This window comes from Mastomys coucha, unplaced genomic scaffold (assembly GCF_008632895.1).
Source record: "Mastomys coucha isolate ucsf_1 unplaced genomic scaffold, UCSF_Mcou_1 pScaffold9, whole genome shotgun sequence".
NCBI classification, from domain to species: Eukaryota; Metazoa; Chordata; class Mammalia; order Rodentia; family Muridae; genus Mastomys; species Mastomys coucha.
In genome coordinates, this window is record NW_022196915.1 from 54611729 (window position 1) to 54637641 (window position 25913).

A 25913-nucleotide genomic window follows, 5' to 3' on the forward strand; every position below is an offset into this window, starting at 1 on the left:
CCACCACCACCACATGAAGACAGACTTTTGCTAGCCCTAGCTGGCCTTGAACTCATAGAGCTCAACCAGCCTCTAAATACTGAATTACCAGTGTGCACTACTATGGTGGACTATTTGCTTCAGCCTACTTAGAATTCCCCTTCAATCGCCTGTGGACTCTGTGAGGAGAGAGACAAGTCTTGCTTTCTGTTTCCCATCTACAGTGCTGGAAGAGACAGCATGTTTCTTGTAGAAAAACAGGCTTTCCTGACTTCCCAGGGAACTTCCAGGATCTTGTCTTAGAAAATTACCACAGTGGAGGAAAGAGCTTAGATTATCAACACACTCGCTCATAAACTTCTTCAGGCTGTATGTGAGATTACAGCTCTACACAGACACACCATTCTCTGTGGGCGGGATCCATACCTTTCATTAGACTATCAGGGGTGTTCTGTTTCTCAAAAAGGTTAAATCCAGCGGCAAAAGCCCTCACTGTAGATTCAGAAATTACTTTTCCCCAAAGAAGTTAAGGGTAAGGTCAGGTAGAATCAGTGAATCCACACTTCCTCTTCCCCCTGACTCACAACAATGTGGGTGTGTGCATGCCTGAGTGTGAGTGTGTGTGTGCTCGTGAGCACCCACATGCCAGAAATTGATGTCAAATATCTTAAATAATTTTCCACCTTATTTTTTGGGCAGGGTCCTCTCACTGAATCTGGAGCTCATTGAGTTACCAAACCAGCAAATCCAGGCATCCCCCTGTCCCCACTAGCTCCAGTACTAGGGTCACAGTCATATACCCTTGTTGTGTTTATTTTTGATGTGGATGTCAGACATCTAAGCTCAATCCTTATGCTATGCAACATGCACTTTTACCAACCATGCCATCTTCCGGGCCCACAGTGAACCCTTATTAAAATTCAAGTGCCTTCACTCACTGGGCCACTCTGCCATCCTAGCCTAGGACTAGGCCATGCCACTATTTCTATGACTAAGCTCTGGGCCCCAAACAGCCAAGAGCGACTTTCCCTTTCCCAACAATTTGATTATTCACAAACTTTCGTGTGATGAGGACAGGGGCAGAGAAAAAGGCCCCCATTTGCCCTAAGCCTCTTTCAAATGTCCCTTCATACCAATGCAGTCTGCGCAGGGCATCTTTACAGACCCGCCTCTCCAGATGCCCTCAGCATGAGAAAGATCTCATTCTCCTTCCTGCAGCAATGGTTTCAATTGTCTCAGTTTCCTCTAGCAGTCGGCATCAACAATTTACTACCCCATCACACTCCACTCACTACTCTCTCACCCTCATGGATCCCAAGTCAGTGCTATGCTGGGATGAAAAGGGAGGAAATATTCGTAGCTGCTTGGGAAGAATGCAAAGAGAGGAGGGCAGGCGTCAGAATAAAGATGGGGGGTTATCTGAACCTCGATCAGATTTACATAACCCCTCCCTGTCCTTAGAAACTTGGCGTAGTGTTACAGTGTCCTTCTAGATGGCTTGGAACTCCCTATGTAGACCAGACTAGCCTCAGACTCATACATATCAACCTGCCTCTGGTGCATGAGTATGCTGCCACATCTGGCCCACAGTGTCCTTAACTAGCTGGATGGCCCTAGCTTTCCTCCCTACTGTCAACTGTGGTCTACATCCATTAAAGCAAAAAATTCCAGAAATGAACCATTCATAATTTTCTTTTTCCAGGTAATGGTAACCTAACTTTGAGTCTCAAGCAGGCTAGCCAAGTGCTCTACTACTGAGCTACATCCCCAGCAGGTACACTCTGAATAACTTTTACCACAGTGTACTGTGATAGCTGTTCTGTATCACCAGGTGTTTTAATCTTCTGATGGGTCTCCGGTAACTATGTATTACACAGGTCAGGGCAGTGCAGGAAGGGGTTGGGTATGATCGGAGAGGTACTCCGTAGGGATCCTGGAACAATTCCCTTAAGGATACAGTGGAGACTATGTCTATGGGAAGTCCCCAAGGTATTCCACAGAATCAGGTAAGCTTGTCTAGTTATGCCATTGGATTACGAGTTACTTCAGGGCCAGAGCCCTGAGCTCATTTTGTAGACTATAAGGTCTCCTTGTATATCAGCTCCTTTCTGTCCTCTGTTCAGATTCTTCATAGTTCTTCTTCCTTAACTCTGGGTATCAAGTGGTCTCAACTTGTTGCCTGGACGGAGTTCTCTCCATTAACTTTCTGCCTCTGTACCAAAACTACCCCTGTGATGCTGTCATCAAATAAATGCCCAAAAGAGAGAATCTAAACGGTAACTCACTGTACTGGTTGGTTTTGTGTGTCAACTTGACCCAAGCAGGAGTTATCACAGAGATAGGAGCTTCAGGTGAGGAAATGCTTCCATAAGATCCAGCTGTAAGGCATTTTCTCAATTAGTGATCAAGAAGGGAGGGGCCCCTTGTGGGTGGTACCATCTCTGGGCTGGTGGTCTTGGGTTCTATAAGAAAGCAAGCTGAGCAAGCCAGGGGAAGCAAGCCAGTATGGAACATCCCTCCATGGCCTCTGCATCGGCTCCTGCTACCTGACCTGCTTTAGTTCCAGTCCTGACTTCCTTTGGTGATCAACAGCAGTGTGGAAAGTGTAAGCTGAATAAACCCTTTCCTCCCCAACTTGCTTCTTGGTCATGATGTTTTGTGCAGGAACAGAAACCTTAACTAAGACACTCACTTCTTTGTATTAAATCATATGTCCTTGTTCTGATGTCCCTGGGTGACAAGCCCTCACAGACTAGTCAGCCAAGGCAGCAGGTGTCATATAGAGGATAAGAACATGGTACCTAGATCTCCTAGAAGCTGTGGCGAGCAGCTATAGTCACTGTTCATGACACTAACCAGCCTCTAGAATCTCACACTGGATTAGGCCTACACTGCTCTCGAGCCAACCATTAGATGTTGAGGAATGCTTCCAGCATCCAGCTAATCCGCTGCTGCTCTGAAGTTGGCCACAGTGGGGATATGTGCATTACAGATGCTGGCGCGTGCTACAGATTCGCGCTGCTGTTTAACCCCCAGTGGAGAGCAAGCTTTCCAGCACACCAAGCTTCTGGGGCTGAGGGGGTTGGGGAGACCACAAAACCTCAAAGCACAGAGCCATAGATTAGGAGTCTCCCCTAATCTGACACAATCTATACCACCTCCCTCTCCCCTTCCTCTAACACTTTGCTCCTGCCAAAGGGGGCAACTTCCTCCCTACCCACTTGGCACAGCGGCCAGCACTTGCTGTGCTGAACCAGAGGTCCCGTCTCCACAAACCGGCATGCTCCTCTCAAGGTCGAGCTCTTTGTAATCTCCTTAGTAAGAATGAGTTGTTTCCCCAAATTCCATACTTCTCACCTGCCCAGTTCATGTTCCACCTTCCTTCCATTAGAGTTCCAGTCAGCTTGAGAGTTTATAAACCTCCCACAAACAGCTTTTATGTTTGCTTTGCCAAAACCTTCCAAATGTTGAGCAGAGTCTCAGCGGCTCTTGCAATGAAGCGGGAAGTTGAGGATGAACAAACTCAGAAATTACGTTTTTTATAGATCCTCATCAGAACATCTCTCTCCCCGCTACCTGCACCTCTGATTCCAGACGGCTAGCTCAGGAGTCCCCCAACCCGTCTGAGCCTTGACAACCAAACCAGTCATGAGATTCTAAGCCAGAAAGTTGCAAAAGTCCTGGCTCGGACACATTGTGTGAATTATGCCTGTATGTCAGGGGAGGAGGTGCAGAAATTAAATGACAGAGATTTAACTTTGGTCCGGGAACGGTGAATTCCTAATTCAGTCTGAATCCTGCCATGTCTCAGGCCGTTCAGCCTGCCAGAACACAATGCCATGGAGTTAGACAGCAGACATTTATCTTCCTGCAACACTGTGGCTGGAAGCCTGAGATCAAAAAGCCAGCATGGATCCTTTCTGGGGGTACATTCCTCTGGGCTAGAGGTGGCCCTGATCTGTCTGTATCCTCTCACGACACACAGCAAGTTCTCTGGTCCTTTCTGATTTAGGCACTAATTGGCTATAAAAGTCCTACCTCTTGACTTCATGAGCACAACTGCCTCCCAAAGACCCATCCACCTCAAATACCATCATGCTTGAGCGTTAGGATTTCCATGTATGAATGGGGTTGGGGGGAAATCCAGTCTCCAGCAGCCAGAAAAATCCAATATCCTCTTAAATATTTTTGGGGAAGATCACTGGAAGCTTTGTGACCATCTCAGTCCTGAAAACAACTCATAACTTTAGTATCAAGTGGAAACACTTAACCACTCACATCAGGGGTCACTTACCAGTCTGAAAGTATACGAAAGCTACTAAGACATTACAAGAAAAAAAAAAAAATCAGACTAGAGTGGGCGTGTTAAGAGATTCTGGCTTTGAAGTCATGGGGTGGTTTCTTGGCATCAAAGCCACCTTCTAGACCAGCGGTTCTCAATCTGTGGGCTGTGACCCCTTTGGCAAACCTCTATCTACAAAAATATTTATATTATGATTCATAACAGCAGCAAAATTACAGTTATGAAGTAGCCACATAAAATAATTTAATGCGGCCAGGCGGTGGTGGCGCATGCTTTTAATCCCAGCACTTGGGAGGCAGGGGCAGGAGGATTTCTGAGTTTGAAGCCAGCCTGGTCTACAGAGTGAGTTCCAGGACAGCCAGGGCTATACAGAGAAACCCTGTCTTGAAAAACCAAAAAAAAAAAAAAAATAATAATAATAATAATAATAATAGTAATAATAATAATTTAATGGTTGGAGATAATAATAATAATAATAATAATAATAATAATAATAATAATAATAATAATTTAATGGTTGGGGGTCTCCAAAACATGAGGGATTGTGTTAAAGGCTCGAAGTGTTAGGAAGGTTGAGAATCCCTGCTCTAGACAAAGCCTTCTGAGGAAGCTTTTGGAAGTTCTATGGCATGCCAACTTTAGATCTTGACATTGTGGGGACAATGACCATTGCCTGGCTGGCACTGGTTAATTTGCAGAAATATCCAGGTGCCATATGGGAAGCTGAGGAGGGATGATTCTAATGGACCTGAGGCCAGAAAGGGCTACAGAATAAGAACCTGAAGGAAAAAGAAAGGAATCTTCAGAAACAGAAAGTTCTCCACACTCTGAGAATAGAGAAGTAGTAGAAAATCTCTTTCTTTCTTTCTCTCTCTCTCTCTCTTTCTCTCTCTCTCTATCTCTCAATCTCTCTATCTTTCTCTCTCTCTATTTACAGGGACTCTACCTGGCTATCCTGGTACTCCCTATGTAGACCAGGCTGGCCTAGAACTCAGAGATCAGCCTGCCTCTGCCTCTCAGGTACTGGGATTAAAGGTGTGTGCCACAACACCTGACTTCTATTTTACAGATTGGGGGAGAGAGGACATACAGGGAGTCAGACAAGGGGCTGGAGAAATGGCTCAGTAAGTAAAGAGCTCGAAGCAGAAGCAGGAGAACCAGAGTTTGGAGTCCTCACAACCCATGTATGAGTTGGTGTGGCAATCGATGCCCATCTGTAATTCTAAGGCTGGGGAGCACACAGCCCCCATTGCAGGAGCTCACTGGCAGCCCTAGACAAAATAGCAAGGTTCAGTGAGACATCCTGCCTCGAAATTCAAGGTGGAGAATGTTGTGGATTGTGCTGGTGTTGTTTGTATTTTGATGTTAATTTCTCTTCCCCAAGAGGGGCTGTCTGGGATGAGGAGTGAATCTTATACTCAGGTGACTTCATGAGAACCTTCTCCCCATTTTAACTGGTAAAATAAAGGCTAAAGACATCCAAACATCAACCTTGGGCCTCCACACATCCCATAGTCCCAGGACTTCTGTTAATTTCACTGACCCTTCAGGCCTAAGACCTAAATGTCCCTGAATATAAAAATCAAGTGACTTTTATAAAATGGAAAATTCTTAAAGCTAACCTATTCTAAACACATGCTCGGGAGAAGGGGCAGCAGGAGACGGGGGAGGGGGCTGCCAACAAATTGTAAGAATCTTATAGTTATGAACATTTCAGCAAGAAAGAAACAGAAAGCTCAGATAATCTTCCAAAAGAATAGAACTTGTCACTCAAGGCTACTGACGAATTCAAGAAGATGAAGACACACAGAACACATTACAATTCCCCCGTCTCTGTCTTCTTTATTGTTTTTTAATGTCTTTATGCGTGTGCATGTGTGCAAATACATGTGTAGGCCACAGGATGGCCTTGGGGTTGTCCCTCAGCAGCCATCCACTTCCTTTGAGATGGAATCACTCACTTGGAACCTAGAGCCCTCTGACTCACCTAGTGATTCCCAGGGTCCATCTGTCTCTGCCTTCATAGTGCTGGGATGAAACTGCAGTCCACCAGGTCTAACCTTTTGACATGAGTGCCAGGAGCTAACCCGGAACCTCAGGCTGGCAATGCCAGCACTTGACGGACTAAGCCGTCTCCCCAGCTCTACCACTTCTTGGCAGCAGTGGAAAGGGACCACAGGGATTCGGTTCCTTCCGTCCTTGTGCCCTCCCTGGTCTTTACATTTTTAGTGTCTGGAGCAGAAAGACTGTCTTCATCTTTCCCTGGTCTGAAACTGTCTTCCCAAGTCACACTCCAAATGCCACCAAAGGCGAAAGTGATGGGGCCACTGGTTGCTGCCGGAAGTAAGTCATTTGCTTTGAAAAGAAGTCATACTGCCAAAAGCTGAAGTGAGCAAGCCAACCCATATCTAATTCAGGAAAAAAATTTATCACAGACAGATTCAATACTTCCAAAGCACTTGGCCAAGGCTCAAACATGAAAAGAGTTCTTCTGCAGGCTCTGGTCCTTTCTGAATTTGTGAGCTTTCGTGAAGACCTCCCCAGAGTCATCAAGCAATTGAAAAATGGTCATGAGCAGCAATGGTTACCACTGCCAAAGACAAGCTGGATCTCAACCTCTCCTAGACATGTCCCAACCTTCCAAGAAACAATTCCAGACTGTTCTACACTCAGACAACTGTGGCTCACGTAGACATCAGTCTTGAGACAGGCTTATAGGCACATAGTCCTTCTGCCCCTGGGTTTGATGATAATTCAGATATTTTGTACATAAACAACAGGTCCTGGATCCCGGTTATAATGAGCATAATTCCTGAGTTTGGAAATCTATTCTATTTGGAAAACCCTTTAATAGAAGGAAGATAAAACTAGTCTACTCTACATGCTTTTACACACTCATAGTGTATGTATGTACATGTACAGCATGTATGTTCACGTGTGTGTGTGGGTATGCAGACATGTGGAGGCCAGAGGTATCAGTCAGGTGTCTTCCCCAATTGCTCTCTACATTATTTGTCTGTTTGTTTAGAGACAGGGCCTCTGGAAGATGGTTAAGAACAGCTGGCCGGTGAGTTCCAGAGATTCACCTGTCTCACTTTCTCACCTTCAAGTGCTGGGATCAGAATTCACCTCCTCAGTCTCTATATATTCTTTATTTAATGTCCATGCGCAGCACACTGCTGCACATAAACACTCAATGTGGCCTGCCTCCGAGCAATAAGAGAGAAGAGTAGTTAGTAAAAGGGGATTCCTGGCCTAGTTAGCATGACTCAAAACATCCACATGAGTTCACTGGGAGTAGATCAACCCACTCATTCATTCCTCTTAGAACTCCAGCCTCTTCTAGACCAGAGAGTAATTGTTCTTCTGCAACTAGACAAAAAATCTCATGTTACCTCAGAGAGCAATGAAAACACTTTCCAAGGAGATTCACGTAAAAGCAGGCCACTTCACAGTTTAAAAGATTGCAAGTCTATTAGACTTTGGTCTGTGCCGACGAGCTGTGAAGGACTGGAGCTAAGCACTATCAACTATATACCCGATCATCAACTATGTCCTGCAAACAAGGGCACTCAGCTGACAGGCCAGCAGAGGCTCAAATAGCTGTGCCTTGCCTATGGCAGACAGTGAGCCATGTGTACTGTTCCTGTATGCAGAATCGTATATCCACCCTTTGGCTTGGTGCCTTTTATGACATCAGAAAGGCAAAGTGCAGTAAGAGCAGACTTGGACTTCAAAACCCTCAGCCTGAAGCAGCTACTCCCCAGCTCACTGCAGGAAAAACTCTCAAGGCTTGACCCTGACAATTCCAATGTCAAGCCTGGCTTGGCTGCAGGGCACACAGTGGGCAGAACTAACCATGGTAGCTATGGTTCTCAAACTGGCTTAGCATGTGTCGCTAAGCAAACCAACGTGTGTCTCAATCTTCTTCAGCAGCTCACACACATTTCTTCTAAAAAGCATGCCTTGACAAATGCCAGATTATAGTAATAACCATATATAGATGTCGTTTCATTGTTGATGCTTTATTTTATGTAATGCAAAATAAGGTAATTATGTCAGATTTAATTGCCTTTCAATGGAGAGAAGTAAAACCCCCAAGAATAATGCTTCCTACACCATGAAATAGCTACTTAGAGCTTTGGAACAGCCAACAAATTAAAATTAAAATTAATGAGATGTGACTGTAAGTTTTATATTTTAGGATCATAAACAGATGAGAATAACATTGCGAATTCCATCTTTTTCGTTATCTGCAGCGAAATCCTGGCTCTTTCTCCTCTGATTACAATGAAGAGCTGGAGTGCACATAAGCAATCAGCTGAGAGGAAGAGAGTGATGCGCACGAAGAGTTCCTGGAATTCTTGATGGTTATATATAATTTATCAAGTTACAACTTTGCTAGAATGTACAAGTCAGTGTTAGAAGAGAACACGGAAAGCTTTCACACCAAACCCACCTAAAACATCCTGTGTGGTTTGGGGCAAAGCTCCAAACACTTTTTGGTTGTTGGCCTTCCAAGGCAGAGGTGACTGCAGTGGCTTCCTGGGGTCACAAATGCCATTAATAATAGCAGGGCTTTTCAATTTATCTGTTTTAATTTGTAATCCTATGGCAACATACAGACTTAAGAGGTATACAGAGATCCCATGAACCTGCTGGGGCTCAGTGGGTAAACAGGCTTACCATCAAGCCTGATCACCTGAGCTTTGTCCCTGGGACCCACAAGGTAGAGAGAGAGAACCAAGTCGTTCTCTTACCTCCACATGCACACATAAAAACATACACACATACATGCACACCAAATACAAATGCAAAATAGCAATGCAGCCTTCCCTTCAATTGCTGAAACCTGATCTCCTGTCCCCTTAGGAACCAATGGTGGACAATTACTTTTAATTCTTTTGGCAATGAAGAACATGTATAACTAAAGGATGTAAGATTTCTTTTCTTTTTTATCCAGTGCCTAAAACTGTGTCCGACACGTAGCAGGTATGGTGAAAAGTACACTTGCTTAATGAATGCAGTCAACACTGCTCTGTGCACTTCCTAGATCTTGCTGTCACTCATATACGTCCCAGACAAACCCATAACAACGCATACGTCATACTGAAATGCCTTGTTCTTTTTCTAAAAAGTTTATTTAGGCTTCATACGTGTGTAGAAAAGGACATGAACCAAACATATGTAGATTTCACTTAAGTTTCACAAAGTGAAAACGAGGCAGTATCCACTTTAAGAAACAGAGCGTGATACTGTCCTGTCCTGAGCCCTGAAGGTCCCCTTCCATCAAAAGCTGGGACAGGCAGCCCAGAGTAAGTCACCCTAGGCTACTGGGGCAGACAAGAAACCTCAAAGATCTGTCACACAAGGAAGGTGTCTTCTCCTGATAGCTAACGCAGGCCTGTGTGTTCCATTCACACTCATGTTCCACTTACTCCTCTCAAGACAGCATCCCTGGGAAGGAGAGTAGCAGGGACCTCTCCCCAGACAAAAAGCAAAGCCAACAAGGAAGGGTGATTAATAAGCACAGGCAGTTTCCTTTGCCTCTGTTCCTTGCCCTAGAGTCCCCACCTCAATGGCCATAGCTCAGGCTGGGCTTTCGCCCACCAGTCACAGGGACCCCTTGGCAAAGGCTGGAGCTGCTCTGTGCCACCCTCCTGACCTGTCAGGGAATCAGAGGGCCCTCAGGCAGCTAGGAACCAGGCTCTCTCCTGTCCATCAGTAATACTCCCTGCTCAGCTGCCCGTCCCCACCTTTATATAAATTCTCTGGATCATCTTTGCATAGAAAATAAGTGTTTACTTTGTAAGAAAAAAAAGAAACAGAGAATGAATAATATGCTCTTAGCTTGGTAGCATCTGTGTGCTAAGCCATCTTTATCAGCATTACGCATTGCTAAGCCTGACTGCCTTTAAACAGCTATATTACTTTTCATCACTTTTACATGTCATAAACTATGGAGCCCAGTCCCAGCCAAGTGATGCTTTTCCCCCTTTTCACTATAAGCAACAGTTGAACAAATCACCTCTGACCTTCTCATCATTCTCTACCTATCAGTAAGATAAGCTTTTTTCAATGTAGTTGAAGAATCAAAGGCTATGTGCATTTTCAATTTTAATCACTCCTTGCTGGAACCCATGTCAGCAACTTGATTGTTAAAACCATTACGGCCCCCAAAGTATCTTTAGCAGATAAATTACACTCTCATCCCAAGCACATTAATCTCCCCGGTACGTTGGATCCTTGGCAAAGGAGGTAGCCACGAAGTTCACAACCTACCTCTGAGTCCTGCAAGCTGGAAAGGAAACACTTATCATGACCCACGCCATCCAGATCTGACCAGCAGTCCTTTGCTCACCATAGCACAGAGCAATGGTAACGCGCTCTCCACTCCTGCTCTGAAGGAAGCTAAGGCTCTGCAGCAGAGCCTCTGAAACCAGGCAGACAGATGCACCCACTGCAAGAGAAGCTGGAACTTGAAGAATAGCATCAGCACCTGCAAGATGTGAAGCTGCATCTCTTCACCCAGTGTTAAGCTGTCCAATCCCCACCAGAGAGAACAGGGCAGGAGATGCTGATTCAGGAAAGAATAAGGTAAGAATAAGGTGCCGCCGGGCTTGCCTTTGAACACTTCAGAAGGTGGTATCCTCATTGGGCACAAATCCATTTTTGGCAAAGCTCCTCTTTTCCAACTTCTACGGCCATTTTCCCGATCTTCCCTCAGAACTATGCCCTTCATTCATCCCTCAATGCTTTGTCAAGCAGTGACAGCAGTTCTCAAACCTGCCCTGGCACATGGCAAGCAGCAGCCCGATCTATTAATTTTGTGATGGAAACCATGTCTCTGTCACTGTGCCGTGAACCACAGACCCAGGACCCCAAGGCAGAGGCCTGACACCATTTGAGAAGTCCATAGCCAGACCGTGGCTGGCACCCTCATCCACTCTACAGGCTCAAAAACACTTCCTTCTAGAGAAACTCGGAAACAGGAAGCTATTTTGGTAGTACCTTCCTGTTTCAGTGGGAAGGAACCTGAGCGGTAAGAAGGTAGGAGGGCTTTATTTATCCATGGATGTCTCTAATTCTTACAATGTTGAGTCAGGACACAGGCTTTCCCACACATAAGACAAATGCTCTACCACTGAGCAACAACCCCAACTCCTGGGTCTTTCCATTGTTTTGTTTAAACAATGTAGCCCAAGCTAGCCTCAAACTCAGCACATTGCTATAGCTGGCTTTGAACTTCTGGTCTTTTTGCCTCTGTCTTATGCACGCCATTGCACCTGGTCTCTGGATCTTACCTATAACTCTACCTGGAAAGTAAGTGAAGAATAGGCATGCTCTTCTTGGGATGCAGATCAGATAAAAACATTTTCTCTCTCCTTGAGAATAAGAAAAAAGTAGCTAGGAACCAAGTTGAACTAACCCCTCACTCTAGGTCTCAAGGATCTTTGTGGCAGAGGGGGCAGAAAGAATGAAAGAGCCAAAGGAGAGGAAAGACTGGAAGAGCCAAAGGTGGAAGGTAATGTCACTTGAGGGTTTTCCCATCACAACAGGGCATGTGCACATATGAACACACACAGACGGTGACAGCATGTATTAGACCTGCACAACAGATGGGGGATGACAGATATGCAACCTCACTACCAGCTGAGCAGTTATTAGCAGGCGGCAGCTACTGGCAGAGGAAGAGTCAGTTTTGTTCAATGTGACTCCTGCTAGGCTGACCACATGCCAGGGCAAGCCCCAATCCCAAGGCTAGCAGGGAAATATAAATGGACTCCACTGAGTCAGGGGAAAAAGGTTGCCTCCAGGTACATGGCAAGAGATGGGATGCTGAGAGGGAGGAAGGAGAAGAGCTGAGGGGAGTGAATATGTTCAAAATACATTGCATGAAATTCTCAGAGAACTCATTTTTTAATTTTAATATTTAATATATTTGAAAGTCAGCTTCTATCAGCTACCAGCAGTGAGACCCTGGAAGAGTCCCCACTATGCCTTTAGACTCTCTTTTGCCTCTAACATGACAGTGATACCCAAGAAGTGGCATTGCCAGAATCCAGTTCTCAGGACTTTTAGGTCCCATACCCAAGGGGGCAGAACTGTGAGGTCTTACGGACTTGGTTCCTCAGCTGGTCTCCCACAGGAGCACCTGGCGTCTTAGTTACTTTCCTACCACTGTGAAAAGACACCAAGACCAAGGTAATGTATAGAGATAAGAGTTTATTTGGTCTATGGTTCCATGGTGACAGAGTAAAGGCATAGAGTAAGAACAGAAGCTGGGAGCATGCAGGAAGTAAAGAGAGCAAACTGGGACTGTGACAAGGCTTTGGAACCTCACAGCCCACCCCCAGTGATGTATTTACTCCAGCAAGGCCACACCTTCAAATCCTAACCAAATAGCACCCCCAAGCAGGGACCAAGACCAAGTATTCAAATGTCCAAGACCATGGGGGAAAATCTCTCAATCCCTCTCCTCTCCTCTCCTCTCCCCCTCTTCTCTCCCCTCCCCTCTCCTCTCCCCTCCCCTCCCCTCCTCCCTTCCCCTCCCCTCTTTTTCTCTCAGTCTCTCTCTGTGTATATATATCACACACACATCTGATTTTTTTTCTGTCTCTCTCTCTCTGTGTTTCTGTCTCTCACTCTCTTTCTCTCTCTCCTCTCTCTCATTTGTTTTCGTTTGTTTGTTGTAGATTTTGGTTTGTTTATTTGTTTGTTTTGAGACAGGATTTTTCATTGTGGCCTTGGCTGTCCTGGAATTAACTCTGTAGACCAGTTTGGCCCTTTTCATTCAACACACCATACCTGGGATATGAGGGTCCTACGGTTCCTAGGACGTTCTTGCTCAGCTTGACTGAGTCAGAAACAATCTAATTTCCAGAGAAAACTCATGTCCACAGCAATCTCCTTCCCCCACATTGCCTGCAAGGTCAGGGAGCCTAGGATCTTTAGAGAATGTGACCAGGGGTCCACCTGCCCCTTGCTGTGGATAATCAGAGTTGAAAACGGGAGAGAAGATGGCTTGACCAGCCAAAGGTGGCTAACAATTCTGACACCATTTGAACTCCGGGAGGGGCTGTATGAAGGCTCCAAGCGCAGAGACACAAAGCCCACTTGTCTCTTGCTGGGATCGCGGCTGCCAGCAATTCAGTCACTGGATGGGGCCTGTCAGCCTAGGCTCAGGGCAGGACACAGGACATCACTTGGAAAAACACAATGAATTCATGCACTTATCGGCTGCTTTCTCGGTCCCATTTCTGCCTCCAAACAACCTCACCAAAGTACTTCTTAAGGCTTCCTACCAAAACCCATTAATCCCAAAGCAAGTTGGGGCTAATTATAAACCAAGGTTAAAACATACTTAAAGAACTCCCCAAATCCTGTAACGCCCACAGGGAGAAGGCCCATTGTTGGTGGCTCTACCTCTGCTAGAAGGGGAAAAGTACATTTCCCTCTACTGGGAAGAAAAGGGTGCTTTCTGAGACAAGGTCTCGTTCTGAGTAGCCCAGGCTGGCCTCCAACTAACGGCAAGCCCTCTGCTTCAGCCTCTTGAGGGATGAGGTTCCAGGTGTGTTTTAGCACATCCAACTTGATATTGAGTTACTAAGTACTACTTAACCTCAGAAATACAGGTGAAGGGGCAAGTTCATTAAAAGTAATTTCAAAGTACTAGATCACACCTTTATCTACCTACCTTTTTCTTTCTTTCTTTCTCTTTTGAGACAGGAGCTCTCTGTGTAGTTGAGGCAAGTCTTGAACTCACGATCTTCCTGCCTCTGCCTCCCCAGTGCTAGAAATATAGGCATTTGCTACCCACAACCAGCTTTTTTTTTTTCATACTTTGAATATACTAAAAATCCTGTCTAAGTAAAGGATTATGGTTGTTATGCTGTCATATTGAGTACTTCTAGAGATAAGCTAACAGTTGAAAAAAATGTTTGCTTTATAAGAAAATTTTATATTGAGAGACTGAACTTCTTACCCTCAACTCCTCTCGTTTGTCTCTCAAAATTCATCATGGGAGACAAGAAGTTCATTTAAAATCTCAGCTACTATGGAGGCACTATTGCACTTAGGGGTAAGTAAGTGTTTAAGGAATAGGTCTTAACCCCATCTCTCAGGCTAGCCTGGACTTCACCATCCTCCTGCCTCAGCTTTCCCATGGCCAACAAGCTAACAGGTGCTGCTTATCAGTACTCATTTTCTTCGCCCTGTTCCCTACAATCTCTCGCCCTTTCTCTGAGTATACCCACTGTACAGTATCTACATTCTGACAGGAAAGCAACACAACTCCTTTTGTTGTACAGGAGGCAAAGGGTTTTCCACATCTCCTCTCTTTCCATAGACCACACCTTTCTTTCCCAACTCCTGTTCAACACAGCACCCATCCTGTGACTCAGTCCTGCACCTAAAGTCTATTCAGTGTCACCAGTTTCTTTCTTCCATTTACCCAATCCAGCCATGCTCTTCCATATATATAATGAAGAAGTTCTCCATTTTCAAATTGGATTGAGATTTGCTTCATACTAAAATGTAAAGGTCTGAGGTCAGCATCTATTGAATTTCTAGCAGCATACCCCAGCTCCAGGAATGTTACCTGGCTTACAGTTAGCATCCAGTGACTATGCAAAGGCATCAGTGGCTCTGTCCCCATCAGCTACCTAACTCTGGTCTACCCATTCCTCAGAGAATATGCAAAACCATGCTTCCCACAAGATGCATGGCAGTAGGAAAGGGGGCATCAATCAGATCAGAAGAGAAGAGTGGTGCTAATGCATTTTATTTTATTTTATTTTAAAGATTTATTTATTTTATGTGAGTACACTGTCGCTGTCTTCAGACACACCAGAAGAGGGCATCAGATCTCATTACAGATGGTTGTGAGCCACCACCATGTGGTTGCTGGGAATTGAACTCAGGACCTCTGGAAGAGCAGACTCTGCTCTTAACTGTTGAACCATCTCTCCAGCCCCACTAATGCATTTTATAATCACTGGATTATGTAAACACCAGGGGAGGTCAGGAACTGAAATCATCAATGTTGTGACAAGGACCTGACATGCAGAGGTATGAGCAGGATGGAAGGGCTTCTGAAGGAGGGACCTCAGAAGCGACTCTCCAAGTTATCTGAAGGAAGACTGGAGAACCAGAGAGAACTAGATTTATTTTAACATCCAGGAAGCACATTCCACAAGAGGGAGGCGTAAGTGCCAAGGTCTTGAGTCAAACTGAGCTTGCAGAGTTTAAAAAACAGGGATGACGCCAGCATGGCTGGAGGGAGAAGGGAGGCAGAGGGGTAGAAAGAAGATGGGTCTCTATGCACAAGGCCTGTTAAGCTATGACCAAGAGGTCCTATGTCACCAGCCACAGCTGGAAAGCATGGAGGACTTTTGGAATCTTACCTGACTGTGTAAGGATTAGAGAGAGGGGAAAGAGCAGGAGCTAGAAGGCTGCCAAGTGGGCTTGGTAAGGAAAAGGAAAACATCAGACATACTGCAACGTGGGGGTCTGAGGATGACTATGGAGGAAGGACAAAACCTGGTGATAGCACAAACTTGGGCTGACTCTTGGTGCATGCGCAGAAATGACAGAACTGCTGGGATCTGGTGTGTGTCTTAGTTAGGGTTCTACTGCTGGGCATAGACACCATGACCAAGGCAACTCTTATAAAGACAACATTTAACTGGGGCTTGCTTGCAGGGTCTGAGGTTCAGTCCATTATCATCAAGGTGGGAACATGGCAGCATCCAGGCAGGCATGGTGCAGGAGGAGCTCAGAGTTCTACATCTCCATCTGAAGGCTGCTAGTAGAATACTGACTTCCAGGCAGCTAGGACCAGGGTATTATAGCCATGTCCACAATGACACACCTACTCCAACAAGGCCACACCCCCTAATAGTCACTCCCTGGGCCAAGCATATACAAACCATCACAGTGTGTTAAACATCAGTGGTCCATCACGAGGCCTAGGAGAACTGCCTGCTGGAAGCAGGATGGGAGGGAGCGATGTCAGGAAGAGGCCCACAGGGGTCTAAATCTGGAGATAAGCAGATGCCCGTCAGAGGAGATTGAATGAGATCACTGGTTATCAGGAAGATAAAGGCACAGAAGCCTGTTGGGGGTGGCCAACGCTCAGATGAAGCATGAGGCAGGGAGGACAGAGGTGAGGACATGGGGGAGGATGAGAAGGGATGGACAAGAAAACACTTCCTGGAGTCACCAGGGGACTCAGAGCTTTTGTGGTACGCACAAGGTTCAAGCCCCAACCCTGCATGGTGGATGCCTGCCATCTCAGCATTCGGTGGCAGAAGGAGGAGAAACCTGGATTTTAAGGTCATCCTCAGCTACACAGGGTTTCGACCCCATCTCAAAAGTGTGTGTGTGTGTGTGTGTGTGTGTGTTAAATCTCTCACAACAAAACAGAACAAAATCCATGTGGGAAGAAAGTGATTCCTATTTCCAACTCTGTTCCTAACTACAGCTGGTCTTCAGCACCCAGTCTCTATTCAACAACATTCACCGGTAACTCTCTTACCCATCCTGCCAATGGTGCCACACTTCACAAACCCACACAGAGAGGTGACAATGTGCCCAAGGCCCAAGAGAGGCCATCCAGGGTGACATCCTGCCTTCTGTCAGGGATACACTCCAAAACTCTCAGTGCATCCCTGAAGCTTCAGAGACACCCACACATACTAGACCTTTCCTATACATGCAGAGTGAAGAGAAGGTTTCACTCATGAGTTAGGCACAGTAAGCAAGTAACAACTATAATAAAATAGAACAGACATAGCCAAATCCTTGGGTAAAACTGTCGGGATTATGATTCTTGTGCTGTGAGGCCATTAATAAGCAAAATAAAGGTCACACAAACTCAGCACTGCCATACCCCACAGTCAATGGCTCCTTAGTGACTAACAGATGGGAGGTGCATACAGCACAGGCACTGGAGACAAAGGGATGCTGAATGTCCTGGGGGGCAGACTAGGATGGGGGGGCGGGTCACCATTCAGAACAGCACGCAATGTAAATCAAACAAACAAACTGTATGAATTACATGTTCTGTAATTTCCCACTTACTACGTCCACAACCACGGATAACCCAGACTGAGAACAACCTATAGGAGGGACTCCTCTACTCATTAGTTCAGTGTGTGCTGCAGCATTACAGAACACAGCTAGTACAGCTGCAGAGACTGGAAAGATGTCCAAAGACTCAGCCGGCTGGCCAGGAGCCTCAGCCTCTTTGGTAAGAAGCAGGGCATGAGTGTCCCCCTCGGCTACTTCATTTCCATCCCCTATTTCTGTAACTGTGCTTTATATGGCAAACAATGGGATGGAGGGACAGACCTGTCAATGACTGTGTAAGTGTTCAAAAGATAAGAAAGCCGGGCAAAGAAAGAAAATATCACATTAAAAAAAAAAAAAAAAAAGGTGTGTTAAAAACTATTGGCCATTGTGGCACTGGCCATAAAGGTATCTCACAGTTAGTGATCTCCAACATGACAAGAATCAGAAAACACAAGCAACTGGAGTCCAGGAGACGAGGTACAGAGTAAGGAAGACTGGTTTCGGGAGGGACTGTAAGGACTCAGATCAGATCCTGGAGCCTGTTTGCTTCCCCTAGAAAAGGCAAGTTTCTCACAGCTCTGCCCTAGTAGTTAGTTACAGGATGCCTAGAGAGCTGTACTGGCTGAGAAACCTCTAAAATAGGAACCCCATACACGGATACATTTTTAAAACATAAATTTAAAATCACTATATGGAGCCCAATACATGGGAACATCAATATATATTCTTTTAGGAACAAAACATTCTTTTTTAAAGAAAAGACACTTAGAAGCATGCATTTGGCATATTTTAGAACTTTAATTTTTTATTTTATGTGTATGAGTATTTGCCTGCATGTATGTGTACCAATCTGGTACGCGTGACAGTCCGAGACAGTCAGAAACAGGACAGTCCGAGACAGTCAGAAACAGGCCTTGGACCCACTAGAACTGAAGTTACAGATGCAGGTGAGTCGCCACGAGAGGTACTGGGAACTAAACACTGGTCCTCCCCTAGAGCTTATTGCCACTCTTGGCCACGGAGCCATCTCTCTAGGCCTCTTGTGGAGCTCCTTCACGCCTGGCTTCACAGGTGGCATCTGGAATTGTCTGCTGATCCACTGTCATGTTGAACTCAACATCTGGGTAAGGTGGCCACGTACACCCCCACAACATGAGGATGGGCCAAGGATTTTCCAGTACCACCATGAAAAGCTTTTGAATCTCGTGAGCCTCTGAAAACATCTCCCCAGACCCCTTCACGTTCCTGGACCATACAGAAATAGCTTTGGAAAGGGTACAAAACAGCACTCCACAAGTTCCCTGAGCCTCTTTTCTCTTAGCCTCTGTGTTAAACCGTGAACACACTAAGGCCGGGCACTTCCTTGAGTGAACACAACTGTGTAATACTGAACATCATCACAGGCAGGGACACAGCTGACAAATGTTAATTCTATGTTTCTCAGAGGGCTCTACGCCAACCGATTTCGTAAGCCTCAGGCAAGGACTCAATTTGAACTCAAATCCAGAAGACTGGTAGACTCCAGGAGAATGCTCCCTCTGGATTTTCTAAATAGCCCTCAGCATTGACTTCAACTGAGATAGGCCAGAAGCCATGGTCGGATTAGTCAAGGGACCCCGAAGCATTCCTACCAACAGACACTTTCAGATCACATCCAAAATTGCCACTATATGCACAAATCAATGTGACTCATCAACAAGTCACAATAAGTATTACTGTCATTGCTATACTACTCTTTAATATATTGATAAAAGATAAGGTATCCAAAGAAGAGAGACCAATTGATGGGTATTTCAGTATAATGAGTCTCACTTTCAGTCCCCGTACTCAGGGATTTCATCCGGTGGACAAGATCTGAGGGCTTTACCAGATAGCCAAAGGGTTTCATGCAATCCTGAAGCCAAGAACCCCTGGAGTGAAGCAATCCACTGGGCCTCTCTAGGTACCAACTTCCTCTCTCTGAAAGAATTAGAGACACTGGGTGGTGTAGTGCAGTTGACGGAGCGCTTTCCTAGCATACACGCATCCTAGGGTTTAATCCCTGGCACCACCATGTATGAGGTGAAGTTATGTTCCTATAGTCCTGGCACTTGAAATGGAGGAAAGTTAGACTGGACTACAAGAAACTTGTCTCGAAAAAGGAAATCAGAGCTGTGTGTGGTGGTATACACCTATCATCCTAACATTCAGGAGGCATAGGAAAGAGGAGCCTAAATTCAACACTGGCCGGGTGGTAATGGCGCACGCACGCCTTTAATCCCAGCACTTGGGAGGCAGAGGCAGGCGGATTTCTGAGTTCGAGGCCAGCCTGGTCATCAGAGTGAGTTCCAGGACACCCAAAGCTACACAGAAAAACCCTGTCTTGAAAAAACTATAAATAAATAAATAAATAAATAGGGGGGGGGAGGCTGGAATAGGGACTCAATGATTAAAGGGGTGATTAACAGTTCTTGCGGAGGACGAGCTCAGCTCCCAGGACCCACATCGGGCAGCTCACAACCACCTGTAACTCCAGGTCATGCCCATGCATCAACACACATATAAACATGATTACAAATAATAAAAAATATATTCTTTTTAAAAAATCAGCTGGATCAATCATTGTGAAATCCCTTCCCTGATGTCACACCCCAGCCTGAGGAATGCTGGGCCCATGGTAAGGCAGAACACAGGAGAAGGGAGCACCGGAAAGGCCCAGAGTCTGGCGTAGGTCTTAGATTGGCACTTGAGGATCTGTCCTACAAAGCCCGACGCTTGAGGCTAACTGGAGCAAACACAACAAAATTGTGGAAAGGCTGACTGTGAAAGCCAGTGTCTCCCTCCAAAGGTTTCCTATCACACTATAGCTATAGATACCGGAAATCCCAACATGCCTCAGTGAACAGCTCTGCAAACAAGCCACAAAGAATATAATCTTTGTTCTCGACACAAATGGCTGGTGTGGAAGCTAACTTAGAAATATACTTAAGCCAAGTGTGAGGGGCTAAGGCAGGAGATAGAAAGTTAGTTTCAAGCCTGCCTGGGTTACAATCGGGAGACCCTAACTCATAGAGAGACAGATTGAGAATGATTGATTTAAAAGTTAAAGAGTGGCAAGTGTGTTTGTCATAGCTATGTGCAGAAAGTTCAAATATTAGCATTTTACATCTCTATTCACTTAAACAGCAAAAAAGGAAAGTACCAGGCCTGGTTCTATAGATCTGTAAATTCAGTTACTGGGAAGGTTGAGGTGAGAAGATTACAAGCTCAAGGGCTGTCTGGGCTACTAAGGAAGTTCAAGGTTAGTCAGGACAACCTAGCAAAACTTAAAAATGAAAATTAAAGAGGCTGTGTCTGGGGATACAGATAGAACTTGTCTAACACTCACAAGGCCCTGCATCCAGTCACCTGTACTGCCAATAAAGAAAATGGAAAAGGAAAAGTGAAGGGAAATATTCAGAGAACAACAATACTTATTCCTAAGTATTTAGCACTCAGCTCTAAGCACCTCATTCTGGAGTACTGATGTTGAGTATTGAAGAATTAAGTCTATCAATCCCCTTTCTGGATAACACACATGTACCCAATGGCTGTTTAGCTTCACGTAATACTAGAAGCTGAACTAGTTAGCATTGTATCTGAGAACTAAGGACTCCTAGACACGTTCACTCCCTTTTGAAAAACAACCAAGAGGGAAGAAAGCACAGAAGAAGACAGAGAGGACAGTCACCTTCCCCAAGCACAGTTCAAGTGCAGATCACAGTCCCACCTTCATTGTAGTGAGTGGCCAACTGCCATACAGCCCCGAGTCACCAAGAGCCTCAAAATGGCTACCCCACAGCTTTCTTCATCATCAGTTCTCAGAAGTAACAAGTCCCAGGGAAGTACAGCCACCATTAATACACCCAGGGGTATCCAAACAGTGCGGACTCTTAGCTTCTTTCAATAAAACCCATATGGGGACGTCAAAGTTTAACTAGAGGAAAACTGCTTTACATCTCTGGAACAGTTCTATTAGCCTGCTTTACAAGGGTGCCCCAGCATCAAGGGTGCACACGACTGAACACACTTATAGAGGAGATCCTCTGCCAGTAGCAGACGTGCTCCAAGTACATGCTCTGCATGAATACCTATGAGAAGTTTAATTGGTAGATTAGGCACTGCAAGAAATGGAACAACAGCTAATAATAAAATAGAATAATGTACCAAAACATAAGTTATAGGAATCTTTCTCTCATATCCCATATCAGATTTGAGCCTCGGTTGACTATTGATAACTGTAACTGCAGAGAAGGAAACTGTAAGGAGGATTACAGCTTACCTGGCAAAACCCTCTGACTGGCAGAAATTAAAAAAAAATAAAAATAAAAAACAAAAAAAAACCACAACCTTCTCTTGCCAGGATCCTTCCCATGGGGAGACATAAGCAAACATCTCCCTCCTCTTTATAGGGCAATAATGACAAACCAAAGTACAATTCCATCAAAAGTCACACTTGGGGGAACCAATGAATTCACTGGGCTTCCTTATGGAGCATGAGAAGAGTAGGGGATCCCAAATCAACCTCAGCACCAGAAAGTCTCACCCCAGCGTGGATGACGGACTCCCCCTTCCAATACCCTTCTTTACATATGTGCAATTTCGGGAAGAACTAACACAATTAGCCATACTGGGGATGGTGCTTCGTGACTTTAATCTCAGCACTCAAGAGGCAGGTTTGAACATAGGAGTCTGAGGCCAGCCTGATCTACAACAGTGAGTTCCAGGACAGCGAAGGCTACCCAAGAGAAGCCCTGTCTCAAAAAAACCAACTAGTCAGAAGGGGTCAGAGGGAAGGGCCAGGATCCCAGAAGAGAACCCAATGATCCTCCCTAAGCCTTCCTACACTAAAGTCAATAAAGCTGATCTCCTAGCTGCTGGCAAGTAGTCCCAGCTGTGCTGCCTAAGAGGCTAGCAGCCTATAGCACCTGGCAGGGGAGGGGGAGGGAGAGGGAAGAAAGTAAGGGATGGCTCAAGAGATTGTGGTGAAGAGCTGTAGGAGTGAAGGAAGGGAGCAGAAGGCAGATCTGAACCCCAAGGAAAAAGGCTGGAGTGTGGGATGCAGTGTGGGGGTGGGGGAGGGCCTGTCAACCAGGGCATGAGCACAGGAGAGTGAAGTCCCACAGAAGTGACCCTCCGTGGAATACTGAACCTCAGAGATGTGTGGACCGTCTACAGTGAAGAGTTCACAGAAGGGGGAAGGGAATTCACAGTGGGGACCCTGACAACTGGACCCTCAGGTTCTCCTGCAGCCAGGGAGGGCTTCCAAACACAAGAGCACAGACCCCCACCAACACTCATGCCTGACTTGAGCGCCTATTCTGTGTTTCAACCCCCACACCTACCTGGATCTGCTGTGTCTAGTGAAGTAACAGTCCCAGATTATACCCTGGAACCACTCTGCTAAGCTCTGTCCTCTAGAAACACTATCCGAACACTTTCAGTGCTCTCTGATAAATAACCAAAAACCTGACTCCAAAACATGGGGAAATACTGGAAACATTCTTACTCCTGTGCCTATAGCTATATACAGCAAACCTATCGGAAACATGCTTGTTGGGAACAAGTAACCCAGGTAAAGTTAGAAATGACCCTTTTATAGTTAGTGATTAGTTACTGCTGAGCATGTTTTAGTCATTAATTAGCACTCTAAACTGCTTAAATAAATTAATTTCCTCTTGTGGTACAGAAGATGGAAGCCAGGGCTTTGGGCATGCTCCACGATTGTCACACCCAACCATTCATCGTTTTACACTATTTCACTTACTCAAGGACCAGCTACTTACTAGCAGGTATCTAGCCAAGTTACTTATCAAAAGGCTAAGTCAAGACCTGGTGATCTGGGACTGAAGAAATCTCACCTATCCATGTGACCTGCAGCCATGTGGAGAAGCGAAAATTCTACAAGTAAAGCCAAATTTAAAAAAAAAAAAAGTTGCTGGGCAGTGGTGGTGCATGCCTTTAATCCCAGCACTTGGGAGGCAGAGGCAGGCAGATTTCTGAGTTCAAGGCCAGCCTGGTCTACAGAGTGAGTTCCAGGACAGCCAGAGCTATACAGAGAAACCTTGTCTGGAAAAACAAAAAAACAAAACAAAAAAAAGTTTTGGGAATATACATATAGATACACATTTGCAAATGTACATATGCAGGCGTTCAATCTGCATCAAATTAATAATATACTAAAGACGGAATGGGATGCCTGAGTCCCAGTGACATAGGCACATAGGACTTTTAGATGAAATTGGGTTTGGATGTCACAGCAGACTGATAACTTCAGGCAGTGTTCCTGCAGGTCCGGGACCTGAAGGAAAAGAAGTGCACTGACCAGAGTGAAGTAAGGGATTGCATTTCAAACGCACCAAGTGAGTGGACCTGAGAGAAAGTGCTAAAATGCTCACACAACAACACTTGTTTATTCCAGAGGCTCCATTTAAGGTCTAATCGTCATGGCAATCGATTGGCTAAAGGTGAGTGCTTTCTCCCTGACCTGGCTCAATGAAAAGTGAAAGTGGAAAGTTTTTCCACCTGGGTCCAACCCCTCAACGCCACGGTTTCAGAGCCAAACCAAGAGGCCAGAGTTCAGCAATGACGGAGCGCTAGGGTACTGCAAACACAAATGCAACGAGCTAGCGCGGGACCTACCCCCTTCCTGCCCCTCGGGGGAAGCGGTGTCACACCTCTCCATCCACACCAGTAGGTCAGATGGGTGTCCTCACACACAGTCCCAGAAACCCCTTGCCCTCCTTCCCACGCCACACACTTCCTGCCTCTTCCATCACCTCTACCGGCAACTTCAGCTTCCCATTTTGTCTGTGACTGCGGTCGGACTGCAGTCCCAGGAAAGGAAAGACAGGGACTCTGGGGCTTCCGAGTAGGATCTAGGGAAGGGGACTCGCAAAGCGCACCATCCCACGTGCGGCCCTCGGTTGGCCACCTACGGCAGCGGGGACCCGGCGCGTTCCCAACAGTGCGCGCCACTAGAGTTGGGGTTCGGATTGGGGAGGATCAGAGTCCCCAAGCCTAAAAACACTTTTACACCAGAGCGAGCTGGGGACTCCCGGGGCTGCAGCAGCGGGACCGAGGAGCGGAGTGTGCGCCAGCTCCAAGGGACCAAAGTGGACTTAGTGGCGCTCCGGCGAGGGTGGGGCAGGGCAAGCACTCACCAACCCCGTACTTCTGCCTCTTGGTAGGGATCCAACGGGCCATGGCGACGACCTCGCCCCGCGGCGCTAGCGGCTACAGCCACTCGTGCTCGGAGCGCCGCTGCTCCGGACGGACTCCTCCGCCATGTTCCGGCAAAACTTGGGCGACTTTGGCGCGCCGGCCGCGTCTCCGCCGTCCCGCCTTGCTCGCGCCTGGAGCCCCGCACGCACGCCCGCCCGCTCGCCCGCGGTCACCTGCTGGGGCCGGCGGCCGTACAGCCCCGCGCGCCCTCCCCGGCGCCGCCCCGGCTCCTCCCGCTGGCCGCGCCCTCTGCGCCCCAGGGCCGCCCACCTCCCCCGCCGACTCCGCCTCGCCCGGCTGGAGCCGCAGCCCGGAGCCGCCCGCCTGGTCCTCCTAGCGTCGGCTCTGCGATTCCCCAGCGCTCCCGGGGCTGCGCCCGCCGAGCGCGGAGGAGGAGCTGGTGAGAGTCACCGGTCGCCTCCGGACGCTCAGTAAATATTTGTTGACTGAATGAGCTGTGAGCTCCCGCCTTCGCCTCCGGGAGCGTCTGCGGCAGCCGTGAGAGCCGGAAGCCGATCTTCAAGGTCCGCAGGGAACTGGTGCAAGGGACACGGGCGCTTCAGAGGTAGAAGTATCCAATCTAGGGGACCCTCCGTTAGGACACCGTTGATAAAGCGCTAATCTGGAAACCTCAAACTCAGGGACTTATTTCTCCCCAGTTGCCACAACTCAAACTTTCACACCAAGGGAAGAAGTTTGCTCTAAGAGGTATTCCCCTTTCCAACTGACCTCCTGCCCAGAAGGCACCCTTGTGGGGAGGACCCCAGAACAGTTACCAACCCCCAACCCCCCATCCCTGTCTTTCCAGCCAGGGACTGAGGACTCCAAAAAGCAGCTGTGCGTTGAAGTGCTCAGGGGTGCGCTTGGCGCCCTCTGCCTGTGGGGAGACGCGCTTCCCTCTTGGAGAAACCTCCAGAATGAAGTAGGAGCTTCTTAGTAGGACACCTCACACTTAGAAGTAAAATTTCAGACTAACCAACCAGTTAGCTTCGCCATCTGAAAAAATACCTCTTGCGGGAAATCGTGTTGTTCTTGGGGTCTGTGGAGGCTTTTTTGCCAGTTTGGAACCTGACAAGAACAGAATATGTAAATAAACACAAAGTAAAAGACTCCGATGAGATGAGTGAATGAACTCTGGTGACTTTTTGCAAACCATGCCTGAATATTTTTTTTTTAATCCTGGTTTTCCTTCTGAGAAAGTAATTTCTGAACTTGGAGTCCTGGTTGAGAAAAACATAACTATACCTATTATGACCATGCTTCGGTCGGGGTCTCTCTCTCTCTCTCTCTCTCTCTCTCTCTCTCTCTCTCTCTC

General features: G+C 46.5%; 1 protein-coding gene across 1 annotated transcript in view; it reads right to left on the reverse strand.

Annotated features, from left to right (window-relative positions):
- Dock5 (dedicator of cytokinesis 5) overlaps positions 1-24820 on the reverse strand; it is a 195487-nt gene extending 170667 nt beyond the window's left edge. Inside the window, exon 1 of the mRNA XM_031361039.1 lies at positions 24538-24820. Coding sequence (XP_031216899.1) covers positions 24538-24580 — 43 coding nt within the window. The 5' untranslated portion in view covers positions 24581-24820. The remainder of the gene's footprint in view (positions 1-24537) is intronic.
- Positions 24821-25913: the final 1093 nt, after the last annotated feature.